Genomic DNA, 12793 nt, shown 5'->3' on the forward strand with positions numbered 1-12793 from the left:
GTGTAGAGAAAACACGCGAGGACCTCAAAGCGACATAGTTTATTAATCTAAACGGGTAAAATATAATTAAAGGAGTTAAAAGAATAATCAAACATTCGCTCACTTTTAATGATGCTCAGATATCATTAAAAACCTTTTTCATTTATGGAGTCAGATGAAATAACGAGATAATACATAAGAGAAAATGTATTTCATTTAATATTGTTGTGTTGCGTACAAGAAAGACAGTAACGCGAAGAGACCTTCACCCGTATTATTGGAGACCGTCATTGGACCGATAAACGGGCTTACAAAGTTGCTGAGAAACAAGTGACTGAAGGGAAGAACCATAATTAGGCTGTATACACTTAAATTATAATTCTTTTCTATTCCATTTGAATAAAACTAGAGGTAAGAATTGAGAAAGTAGCTCCAAGTGAGTAATACATTTTCAGATGTTTAAGCAAATTTTATTTACTAGTTTTACGGTATTAGTCCACCAACGTGCATAAATACGGGTCCGGCATTATGGGATCATGAACACGTGCAAAACAGCACCACTGCTAAAAAATATATTCATTTTTTTAAACATTCTAGGGGGAAACTGCCTTACTCAACTAAAGTCATAAGATAGGAGCGGTACCATCTCTTTGTTTGATCAATGGCAAATAAGGTGCATATTCAGAAAGCTTTTTTGAAAACATTGTTTATTTTTGCCATTCCATTCGGTGGTGCTTGTGTAAATTATATACTTAATTACAAACATAAATTACATCAGCTTAAATTGTAATTTCTCTTTTGAGAGAAATTCCAATTTTTTTATTTATTTTCTAGGCAAATAAAAATGTACTTTTCTCAATGTGACAACAATGGGCAATGATTTTTTCTATGAGTCAGTAGATTACTTGATTGACTGAAACTCTTCCCACATGAAGTGCAGTGGTACGGCCTCTCTCCAGTATGCACTCGCTCATGTGCTTTCAGGTTTCCTGATGTACTGAAACTCTTTCCACATGAAGTGCAGTTATGTGGTCTCTCTCCAGTATGCACTCTCTCATGTTTTGTCAGGTTTCCTGAAGTAGTGAAACTCTTTCCACAATGTGAACACTTGTAAGGTTTTTCTCCAGTATGAATTCTCTGGTGTTGTTCCAAGAAGTAAGCTCTGTAAAAGGCTTTCCCACACTCAGAGCACATATGATCCCTCACAGCGGTGTGTTTTCTCTGATGGTCTTTTAAACTGCGCTGAATTGAAAAACCCTTTCCACAAAGAGAACACAAATAAGGCTTCTCATTTGGATGAATTTTCCAGTGTGTTTGTAAGACTGATCTTGAAGAAAATATTTTGCCGCACTGATCACAGCTATATGACTTTTCTCCAGAGTGAAATGACAGATGACTTTTGAGACTACATGCCTGTCTGAAACTCTTCCCACATTGATGACATGTGAAAGGCTTTTCTCCAGTGTGAATTCTCACGTGCCTAGTAAGACTTGCTTTACGTGTAAAGGTTTTCCCACACTGATGGCAGGAGAAAGATTTTTTGGCTCTTGTTCGTAGTGTTCTTATTTGTGAGAAATGATTTTCAGTCTGAGACTCACTAAAAGAGTTTTGTCCAGTTTTGAAACTATAAAGTGCCTGACACGGATGGTGCTCCTCCTCCTTCACCTCATTCAGTCCTTGACTTTCTTCTTTCACGTCCATCAGCTCTAAAATGAAAACACAAAATGCTTGGCATTCATTACAATTAAAGACAAATATTACAATTAAGGACATTAAATTAACCTAGAATTTTATAGCAGAAAGCTACAGGGGTCAAGGCATTTGTTATTAAGACATGTCACTCATTCAAGTATGGGAAAAATACAGAAGCCGCCAAACTTAAAGACGCATTAAACAACAGCAAAAGCGATTTTTCTATTGTCTAAGTCAGTGTTTCTCAAACTGGGGAAATCCACTTATTCACATGTTTACAGCAGCAGCGACTTCTCTGATTGGTGAATGAATCTCGCTTCTAGATGACTCAGGTGGGGTGATTACTTTTTACCAGGGCTGTCGATTTGCTCTTTTTGCTATGTTAGCCAGCTATAGTTTGTCAGTGCAGCCAGTAATGTAGAAGATTGAAAGATAAACATCAGAGCATCTTTTTGCAGCTCAGCAGACAATGGTGCGGTGGTGGCTTGTGTCTGTGTTGAGTGTTGATTTCACGCCGCGCTGTTTCCTAGTTGGTGAGACTAAAAATGAACTATATTGGTCACCATATCGGCAATCTGTGAATTTCCCCCCTCTAAAATCGGCATCGGTCTCAAAAATCCCATATCGGTTGGTCTCTAGTTTAAACAATGTTCAATGAACCATAAACAATTAATGAACATGCAGGAATGGTCGTTTAGACACTAACAGCTTACAGACGGTAGGCAATTAAGGTCACAGTTATAAAAACTTAGGACACTAAAGAGACCTTTCTTCTGAATCTGAAAAACACCAAAAGAAAGATGCCCAGGGTCCCTGCTCATCTGTGTGAACATGCCTTAGGAATGCTGCATGGAGGCATGAGGACTGCAGATGTGGCCAGGGCAATAAATTGCAATGTCCGTACTGTGAGACACCTACGAAAGAGCTACAGGGAGACAGGAAGGACAACTGATCATCCTCGCAGTGGCAGACCACGTGCAACAACACCTGCAAAGGATTGGTACATCAGAATATCACACCTGAGGAACAGGTACAGGGTGGTAACAATGACTGCCCTAGTTACATCAGAAACGCACAATCCCTCCATCAGTGCTCAGACTGTCCTCAATAGGCTAAGAGAAGGTGGACTGAGGACTTGTAAGCCTGTTGTAAGGCAGGTCCTTATCAGACATCACCGGCAACAACGTCAGAGATGGGCACAAACCCACCTTTGCTGGACCAGACAGGACTGGCAAAAAGTGCTCTTCACTGACGAGTCATGGTTTTGTCTAACCAGGGGTGTTGGTTGGACTCGCATTTATCATCGTAGGTATGAGCGTTACACCGAGGCCTGTAATCTGGAGCGGGATCGATTTGGAGGTGGAGGGTCCGTCATGGTCTGGGGTGGTGTGTCACAGCATCATCGGACTGAGCTTGTTGTCATTGCAGACAATCTCAACGCTGTGCATTACAGGGAAGACATCCTCCTCCCTCATGTGGTACCCTTCCTGCAGGCTCATCCCTCCAGCATGACAATGCCACCAGCCATAATGCTCATACTGTGCATAATTTCCAGCAAGATAGGAACATCAGTGTTTTGCCATGGCCACCGAAGAGCCCAGATCTCAATCCCATTGAGCACATCTGGGACATGTTGGATCGGAGGGTGAGGGCTAGGGCCATTCCCCCCAGAAATGTCCAGGAACTTGCAAGTGACTTGGTGGAAGAGTGAGGTAACATCTCACAGCAAGAACTGGCAAATCTGCTGCAGTCCATGAGGAGGAGATGCACTGCAATACTTAAGGCAGCTGGTGGTCACACCAGATACTGACTGTTACCCCCCATTTGTTCAGGGACACATTATTCCATTTCTGTTAGTCACTTGTTTGTGACACTCATTCAGTTTATGTCTTAGTTGATGAAACTTTTTATGTTCATACAAATATTTACACATGTTAAGTTTGCTTTAAATAAAAGCAGTTGAAATTGAGAGGACGTTTCTTTTTTTGTTTACATACTGTACAACTTTTATCAAATGAAAATATAATACTTTTCAACTAAATATATATATATATATAGTTAGTGTTATCAAAAGTACCGACTTCGGTACCAAGTCGGTACTGAAATTTTAAAAATGTGACGCTTTGAGCGCTGTTGAGCGGAATCGTAAACACTTCTGATTGGCCATTGTGTTCTCGCGCTCATCGGATATGTCTGTGATTGGCTACAATGATCAGCGCTTCAAAACATGTAAATATATATCAATGGTGCTCTTCACACAGCGCTTGCACAGATACACACGGGAGTGTTTGAAAGCAGGACCGGTCCGCTGATAGACTGCTGCTTGTGCTTTCAAAAGCTCCCACTCCCGTTTTTTAAAAAAACTTTCAAACACTTCCGTGTACTCTCAAACGCTCCCGTGCGTTGATCATTGTAGCCAATCACAGACATATCCGATGAGCGCGAGAACACAATGGCCAATCAGAGGTGTTTATGATTCCGCTCAACAGCGCTCAAAGCGTCACATTTTTAAAATTTCAGTACCGACTTGGTACCGAAGTCAGTACTTTTGACAACACTATAGTACTGTGCAAACGTTTTAGGCACTTGTGAAAAATGTTGCATAGTGAGGATGTCTTCAAAAATAATGACATAAATAGTTTTCATTTATCACTTAATGTCATACAAAGTCCTGTAAACATAAAAAAGCTAAATCAATATTTGGTGTGACCACCTTTTCCTTGAAAACAGCAACAACTCTCCTTGGTACACCTGGACATAGTTTTTCTTGGTTGTTGGCAGATATCTTTAGACTGTCTCAATTGCTTCTGTCTCTTTATGTAATCTCAGACTGACCCGATGTTCAGTTGGTGGCTTTGTGGGGGCCATGAAATCTGATATAGGGCTCCCAGTTCTTCTATTCTATTCTTTAGAATGTTTGGGAGTGTAACATTTATATTTCCTATTGACAAATTAAAGCTGAAGATATAGCTAGAAACATCTTACGTGCCTAAGACTTTTGAACAGTACTGTGTGTATATATATCGGTAAAAAATAAAATGCACAACAGAGCTTTCAGTATTAATGAAAACATTAAATGAAAACAATTTGATTACCTTAGGAAAAAGTCTGCCATGGCTGTATCACAAAATGCTGATATTCAGTACACTTGCTTATGTGATATTGCTTACAGGCAATAATACTTATAATATAATCATTCAATATTATATTATTGTTACAGAGTATTATTGCGACTGCTTTGAATATTAGAATTTTAAACAGTTGTAATATTTTTCTGTCGTAATGTCTTTAATTTATAGATCTTTAATCTATAGTGCTCTCATTTCACTGGACTTTTATTTTGAAAGATCTTTGAAGTTCTTCCTGTTTGTCAAGAGTTCGTTTTATCAAGCTTCCCATGACTCGCAAGCTGAAATCGCAAGTTATTGTATGTAATGTAGTTTACAATAAACAGCTGTTATACAAAATTATGCTTATGAGAAATTCAGTTCAAAATTAACCTGTATCGCTTTATGTATCTTATACACCAGTGTTTCTCAAAAGTGGGTTGCAGGTCTATTCGGACTGGGTCGTGGGCAGCAGGGAAAGAATAATGTAATGGTTCTCCCACTGAAGATTTTTGTAGGCCGCCCAAGTGATAGAGATTATTGAATTAAAATGTAATGTTCAATGAAGAGATTTAATGATAATCTCGCATTCAGTTTAAGGCTTATAATTAAAGTTTTAGCGCGAGTGTAACGGATCCAGCCCGCGCAATGATCTGCTCTCTGACGTGCATGCGCAACAACCAGGCTTCCTTCAGTATTGCGGCGCGCAGACCTCCAAACTGATGTGACCCATTTGAATTCTAGTGAGACTTTTCTAGTTTAAAGTGTTATGGAGAAAGTCAAGTCAAATCTCTCAAACAGTAGGCAGCCCTGACATACCAAACAGCACTTAGGAGGACAAAAGCAACACTGTGCTATGCGCAAAAAAAATAAAAAATCATTACACATCATCACCTTTACTAAGTTTCATGATTTTACAGGAGTAAAAGTAACTGTTTTTGAAAATGTTTTATAGTTTCATATGAAATAATCTAAAGGTAGAATCTATTAGACCTCATTTATTATCAACAGTGGCAGCTGTAGTTAAAGTTGACATCAACAACAAAAATAATGTCACTTGATGCATGTCCTTGCACTTGAAAAATATGAACAAATCTAAGCAACATAAAAGGAAATGCGATACATTAAATACAGGTTACGTTACTATAGTGGGTAGCAACTTGACTTCCAATGTAAAATCTGTCCTGAAGCAAAACCAGTTCAATCAAAACCACTGATATATACAACCCAAACAAATTATTAGTTTTCTTAAAACAAAGGTCCTTAAAGGACAAAAATGTCCATGTCAAAAAACTGCCATAAAAATATTATATTTTAACATTCTTTTTTAACCAAAATCAGTCCTGATCATAACATTTTCTGGATGTAACCCTTTAAATGCATGTGTTTACATAGTGCCACTGTTAATTTCTTACAAATACACACATTTCTCAATAAACACACACAAAACACTCTCTGACATCCAGACCAACACACCCACATAATTTTAGCTGCATAATTTATTCAATTGGCCTGCAGTGCTCTATAATACAGCAAACAGAAAATCTGAAAAAAGTATGTATTTGCTCCATAGACTAAACATGCAAAAAAATTGCACCACCTGGTGGAAAATATAAAAACTGTAAATGTTGAAGCCAGGGCTCCGGAATGAAAGCTTAATATCATAGAATTCAGGATTTTATGCTTTAATGGCACTGAGATCAAATATTTCGGTTTTTATGGGTTTCAACATTTTTGTTCTTAAGGTCCTGATTGTAACTATTTTGTGTACACAGGAACAGAAGTTGAAATATAAAGAAATCCCCCAAAAATACACACCTTTGGCAAAATTGATGCCGTTGGCAGCTAAAATTATCGAAAAACCAAAATGTCCAGAAGGTTGCACAAGGGCTAAATCAGATCATGCAGCATACAATGGCACATGGGCTGCAATGTTTAAGAATGGTATAAAGCCGTTTTATTTTATTGATTGATTAAATTGTAACTTAACAGGAATTGATCATTAACTACCAACAAGAACGAATCAAATCACTTAAAGTTTTTTAAATGTAATCTTCATGAACAGACAATAATAAATAATGAACACCAACCTCTTTGTTCTTCAGTATCTTCATTTTTCATGACATTTGAACTGCATGATTCTGGATAACTCATGTCCTCAATCTCTTCTTTAATAAACATCATTTTACAATGTTTTATCCCGCAGATCTCAGTTGAAACACCTGGAGTTATTCCTGTTCGTGTTGAAACAAGTCTTTGTTTAGGATGATGAGAATATTGGCGACATTTATAAACATGAATTCAAACTTAGACTTACTTACTCCACTGTTTATCCTCTAATGTTCGTGTATGCAGTTAGCTCGTATTATTCAATCATGCGGCGGTCTATTTTCCGATGCTCGAATAATGTAAAAACAAACAAAACATCAATGCCAGATGTTTCAGCAGGTTTATGATTATCAGTAGAGAAGATCATTTACAGTTTTGAACGTCTCTGCAAACATGTGTTAAACATAATCTAATATGAAAACTTTGATGCATTTACTTCACTAATTGCTGCATTTATTCGCTTAAAAGTGAATGTTTATACTCTGCAAATCTCTCAGAGCGCGGCCATGTTTGCGTGACGTCATACAACAACAGCATCTCGGAGGGGACAATCTGAACCGCTTTTTCTTGTGTTCGTTATTCAGTACGTGATTTGTTGTGGTAAATAAAGCATTTAAAAATCGTTTGTCGTGTAAAACGCTTAACGTGGCTACTACAACAGGAGTTCGAGAATAAATCTATTTTAAACGAATACATTTTCACCTGCTGAAGATAAAAACTTGTAGAACATCTTAAAGAAATTCTAATGCCATCTTTACACTTCAAATGTGTCACAGAAGCATCTGAAGAGGTTTTTAGGTGTAGACTGTTTATTCCTGCTCAGAGGTGGCATAAATACATTTACACAGCTATTACATATATAATGTTACGATATTAATGTTTTAAATATAAAAATATGGATATAGAAATATAAAATGTAAATTTAATTATGAAATATATGCTCTATCGTGACAACAACAAAGTTCAAGGCTGCTCTGATGCTGCATTTCATTTACACAATCTAAGCAGCATCAGAACTGCCTTTGATACTAGGGGCTGAAGTGGGTCAGATCAGGAATTATTTAGTCTGGCTTTTAAGCAGCATTGCATCTTTACACACAATTTTGAGCCGGTACAGAGCAGCCTTAACTTAGCTGAGTAAAGATGTCTTAATATAATTGTAATATACTTAATGCTGCACAATGTAAGATTTTGGGGTTAAAAATGAACAAATTGCCAGGCAGGGCATGTGAGCTGAGCATTGAGTGGAGTGGTGATAAATTCATCTGAGCGAGTGCCTTTTTGAAGATTCCGCTTGCTCAGGCCGCTCAGTGCTGCTCACTCAACCCAGAACACGCTTTGTGATATGCTGATTTGGGAATCTGCGAAATAAGCAATAGGCCTGAGGTTATGGAGCTCTAACATTGTTTTAGTAAAGTTGCAAACTTTAGGCTATAGCCTAAATAAATGATAAGTATAAATCAAAGATAAAGACGAGGAAATCGAAAGGAGAGACCGTGAGAATTAGCAAATATTCCATAAGTGTCACATTGTCAGAGAGTACGAGGATGTGCTACACCAGGGGTGCCCAACCTTTTTTGAACCAAGATCTACTTTTAAATTTGTCAGTGTGCCGAGATCTACCAGTCCAAACAGAAAGCCACAGTTGCTTCTCATAGCGTATCTACATATATAATGTACAAAACAAACAGAAAAGTACGCCTAATCCAGATATAATAAAACAGCCTAGGTCTAGTTAGAAAAGTGACAATAAAGTTATTTCTCTACCTTAGTGGGACCTCTGGCACTGGGAGGATGCAGCTAGTTTTTCAAAGTCAGGGCAGTAGGAGCTGGTTGCAAGCCTTAAGCAGGCCACAAGGTGGTCATCAGTCATTATAGATCTGTACTTTGACTTGATGATTTTCATGTGAGAGAAAGCACACTCACACAAATAGGTTGATCCAAAAAGTGCTGTCAAGATGAAAGCACATCTTCTGAGGTTGTATTACTTTTGTTCAGGCAGTAAGTTCCAGAACTCTCCATTCATGCCAGGTGTTGCCCTGGATTTGATCTCAATGTCATTTTGCAGTGTGAGAATCTCATTCTCAACAGCAGAGCTATCCAAGTGGAACATTGATACAATTTTGGAGGCAATACAATCCACAGATAGCTTGCAGCAGGCTCAATGGATGAGAAGTCTGTAAAGCGCCTCTCAAATACGAACAAGATGCTCTGAACTTGCTCCTCATAACGTGCACTGTCCAACTGCACAAAGTCTTTGCCCTGACTCTGAAGTTTTGCCTGTAAAGTTCCGCAGGTCATTGTGTTTTAGCCTATTTGACAGCAGTTGTAGCTTGCTTTTAAATGTGTTCACTGAACTGATCATGTTGATTACATGTTTATCTTTACCCTGCAGCTCTAAATTAAAATCATTCAGCAGGTCAGTGAGATCGGTCAGGAACGCTAAATCCATCAGCCACTGGTAGTCCTCTAGCTGGGCTTATTCTGCGTGTTTTGAAAGCTTCAGAAAATCTTTGATTTCAGGCAACAACTCTGAGAATCTCGCTAAAATGTACCTCTACTCAGCCATCTAACATCCGTGTGCAGCAACAGGTCTGTGTGTTCTGGACCTGTCTCCTCCAAATGTGCACAGAATAACCTTCTCTGTAGACTCCTGGCCCGAACGGAGCGCACAATCTTCATTGCAACATCCATCACTTCTTTCATGTTTAAACTCTTACGATACCTGCTGGTGGATTATACAGTGGTAATTAAGGAAATCCGGGAAATATTCACTCTGTTTGCACATTGCAATGAACCCGCTAGTACGGCCCACCATGCTGGAGCACCATCAGTTGTGATAGAGATGAGTTTGAAGAGGGGCAATTGGGTCTTCATAACAAATTCCATGAAAGCTTGGAAAATATCTTCGCCTCTAGTGTGTCCTTTCAATGGCAAAATGGTGAGTAGCTCTTCTTTTGCACCCATGTCTCCAAAAACCATTCTGATGAAAACACATAGCTGAGCCACATCCATCAGTCGATTCGTCGACTTGAAGAGAAAAACATTCACACCGTTCAATATCCTTCCTCAACTGCTCCTCGACATCCTCTGCCATTCCCTCGCATCTCCGTGTAACAGTGCCACAGGATAATTGCACGTCCTTAATGGCAGCTATGGTATCACTTTTATTCTTAAAGTCACCAAATAGTGCATCTGCAGCCTCGACGAATGCTTCTTTCACAACTTCACCATCCTTGAAAGACTTCTTGTGTTTTGCAAGAACGTGACCGACGCGATAAGATGCAATAGTTGCAGCCTTACCCTTGGTGTTTGGCCTGGTAAAAATGGACTGCTGTGCTGCTAACTGCCCCTTCAATTCCCTGACTTTTCGGGTGCATAGAGCTGATGTAACCGGGAAATCTGCATCGTAGCTTTTGTGCACAGTCCTAAAATGCCGCTCCAAATTGCCCTTCTTCGGTATGGCCACGCTTGCATTGCAAATAATACAGATGGACTTAGAATATGAATAAACAAAAAAATAATCCTCCTCCCAGTCTGAATGAAAATATGTTTTTGTTTTTTTTTGGCTTCTGCCATAGTTGCATTTTACTTTGCTAAAATTGCAGCTCTCTCAACCTCTTTTTTTAACAGCGAGTCCCTACTAATAACGTAACATGTCTAGCTAAAACCATAGCAACAAACCATACCCAGCATGCACAGCTAAAACCCTGGCGAAATTTGGATTAGTGTACTAGCATACTACTCTTGCTATTTCTGCCATATATTTATATGAAATTGTATGAGTCGTATGTAAGTATGCAATTTCAAATTTAGCTTCTGATTTCGTCGCTGTCATTTGTTTTGGTTAATATTTTAAATATTTGAGGTTTGAGTTGGAATGGTGAAGAGAGAGAGAGGGTAAACCAGAGTACAGTATACTCTCGCAATCGACTGGGAAGCAGTCTGCGATCGACTGGTTGGGCACACTTGTGCTACACGAACATGGTAGTGCAGCAAAAGGTGAGCTAGTAGGCTATACTACTATCCAATAATAAATGAATAGATAAGTAATGTATCTTGTTGTTTTGCCATCAAGTCAGTGCAGCTGCCAGCTAGGCGCAAGCCCAGTTCTGCAGGGTTGCGTATGTTAGAGCACTCTCAACTGAATATGTAAGCTTAATAATACTGTATATTGGCAAAGCATTTTGCCTTGAATCCTGGCGAACACACAAAAAAATCCCTGCATCAAAGCCAATATACATGTATGATCTTGCGGATCAGTGTGTCCTAATTTGCAGGTGGAGCATTCTGCTTTCATGTCTTCATTATACAATTGAACATTTGATTAGTAAATATTATAGAATTTCAAATCGGAATTATCTCACACAACCTGTTGCTTTCGATTTCTACTTCGGTATAAAGTGGCTCATAACTGCTGCTCAGTTTCCCAAGAAGTGAAATGTAAAAAACTGACTCTAGATTAGTGGTTGCAGATAACATAATCGACATCGCTTGCTGCATTGAGAGAAAAATCGATAAATGATTGTACATTAGAAAAAAAAACTTCTTAAACGGAGGCAGTCCTTTAGATTGCATATGATTTGTACATATAAAATTGTAGGGAATATTAATAAAGCAACAACACTGAAAAAGAGAAAAACATTCACTACTGTTTTCTGGATAACTTAATAAATCCTTTAAAACTGATCACAAAATTAGGATGAGAAATAGCTCATTTTAATTTACAGACCAAAGTCTATTAGATAGCATTAAATCAGAAACATATTAATATATTAAATCTACAGTATGATCATTCTGTGGAGACACTGCCTATAGTCTATATTTCACCCAGAGGGGCACCTCAGCCCATGTGGGCAAAGGGGCAGTTGCTTGGGCAACTGTAGCTACCCCTGTGTGCGTGTTTGGAACCAAGTATACTACAGAGAAATTTAATATCGAAGCGGAATTTGAGCAAACGCTTGTTTACCGGTGAACGGTACTTGAGCGCAGCGTCTGATTGGGCCGTGAGCAGCTGAGCAGAGTGCACGTGCATGGAGCAGGTTATTGAGCAGACTGTCACACGGCTCCGCTCACATGCTCTGATTTAGACATCCATAATAGAGTGTTCCTCAGATGTAAAAGTGTTTCATGCACCTCGTGCAGGTCAACAGAACACCAAGCACTAAGCCTCATCATAGACCCCTCAGCCACCCATGGCGGGCCTCATAAGAGCATCAGTAGCTTGATTTTAACCAACGGATATGCTCTTCACTATCAAACAGTTGAACTAGCTATACAATTGCTTAAAAGTTGACAAGGAGGCATGGCTCGCTAAAGTCGACATCACTTCAGCATTTAAAATCATGCCCCTGCACCCAGATTTCTGGCACCTCTTCTGCATCCTTGGAAGGACAAATTCTATTTTGCTGTCCACCTCACCTTCGGCTGCAAAAGCATCCCAAAAATATTTGACATGCTATCAGAAGCCATCTGCTGGATTTTGTTAAATAATCACTGTGCCTTATCTCATCCACCTACTTGATGATTTCCTTGTAGTTTCGCCCTAAAACTCCCCTTGGGCTCTCCACCTTACCAAAGTTTCAAAGTATTCTCTGACCTTGGAATTCCTATCGCCAAAGAAAAGAATGCCAGCCCTTCCACCTCCATCGAATTCCTAGGCATGGAACTCGATTTGGCCAAATTTGAAGATATCGGACTGTGCACCGATGCAGCCCCATCAATCGGTTTCTTAGGTAACTACCAGGGCCATTGGTTTGCATCCAGGAGGTTACCCCATGTGACTCTACCCTCCATAGCAACCGGACCAATTTGGTTGCATAGAAGACCTAGCTGGAGTCACTCAGCAAGCCCAGGATTCGATCTCGCAACTCCAGGGGTGGTAGTCAGCATCCATACATGCAGAG

General features: G+C 39.3%; 1 protein-coding gene across 2 annotated transcripts; it reads right to left on the reverse strand.

The window, feature by feature from the left end:
* Nucleotides 1-699: 699 nt before the first annotated feature.
* On the reverse strand, nucleotides 700-7396 carry LOC127645539 (zinc finger protein 239-like). Of its 2 annotated transcripts, none has more exons than XM_052129191.1 (3): nucleotides 7100-7396; nucleotides 6869-7012; nucleotides 700-1685 (listed from the first exon to the last, which is right to left on the reverse strand). In XM_052129191.1, exons 2-3 carry the CDS (start codon nucleotides 6960-6962, stop codon nucleotides 835-837), a joined length of 945 nt encoding a protein of 314 aa, XP_051985151.1. In that variant the 5' UTR covers nucleotides 6963-7012; nucleotides 7100-7396; the 3' UTR covers nucleotides 700-834. The 2 variants fall into 2 exon arrangements, with proteins under 2 accessions (XP_051985151.1, XP_051985152.1); XM_052129192.1 differs by having other exon boundaries at nucleotides 7096-7396.
* Between the last annotated feature and the right edge of the window lie 5397 nt (nucleotides 7397-12793).

The sequence above is a fragment of the Xyrauchen texanus genome, chromosome 6, assembly GCF_025860055.1.
Source record: "Xyrauchen texanus isolate HMW12.3.18 chromosome 6, RBS_HiC_50CHRs, whole genome shotgun sequence".
NCBI classification, from domain to species: Eukaryota; Metazoa; Chordata; class Actinopteri; order Cypriniformes; family Catostomidae; genus Xyrauchen; species Xyrauchen texanus.

Bases quoted from the DNA above. Each gene is read 5' to 3' on its own strand.
- LOC127645539 (XM_052129191.1), bottom strand. From the start codon at position 6,962: ATGATGTTTATTAAAGAAGAGATTGAGGACATGAGTTATCCAGAATCA. The intron at 1,686-6,868 runs GTTGGTGTTCAT...TTTTCATTTTAG, and splicing joins AGATACTGAAGAACAAAGAG to AGCTGATGGACGTGAAAGAA.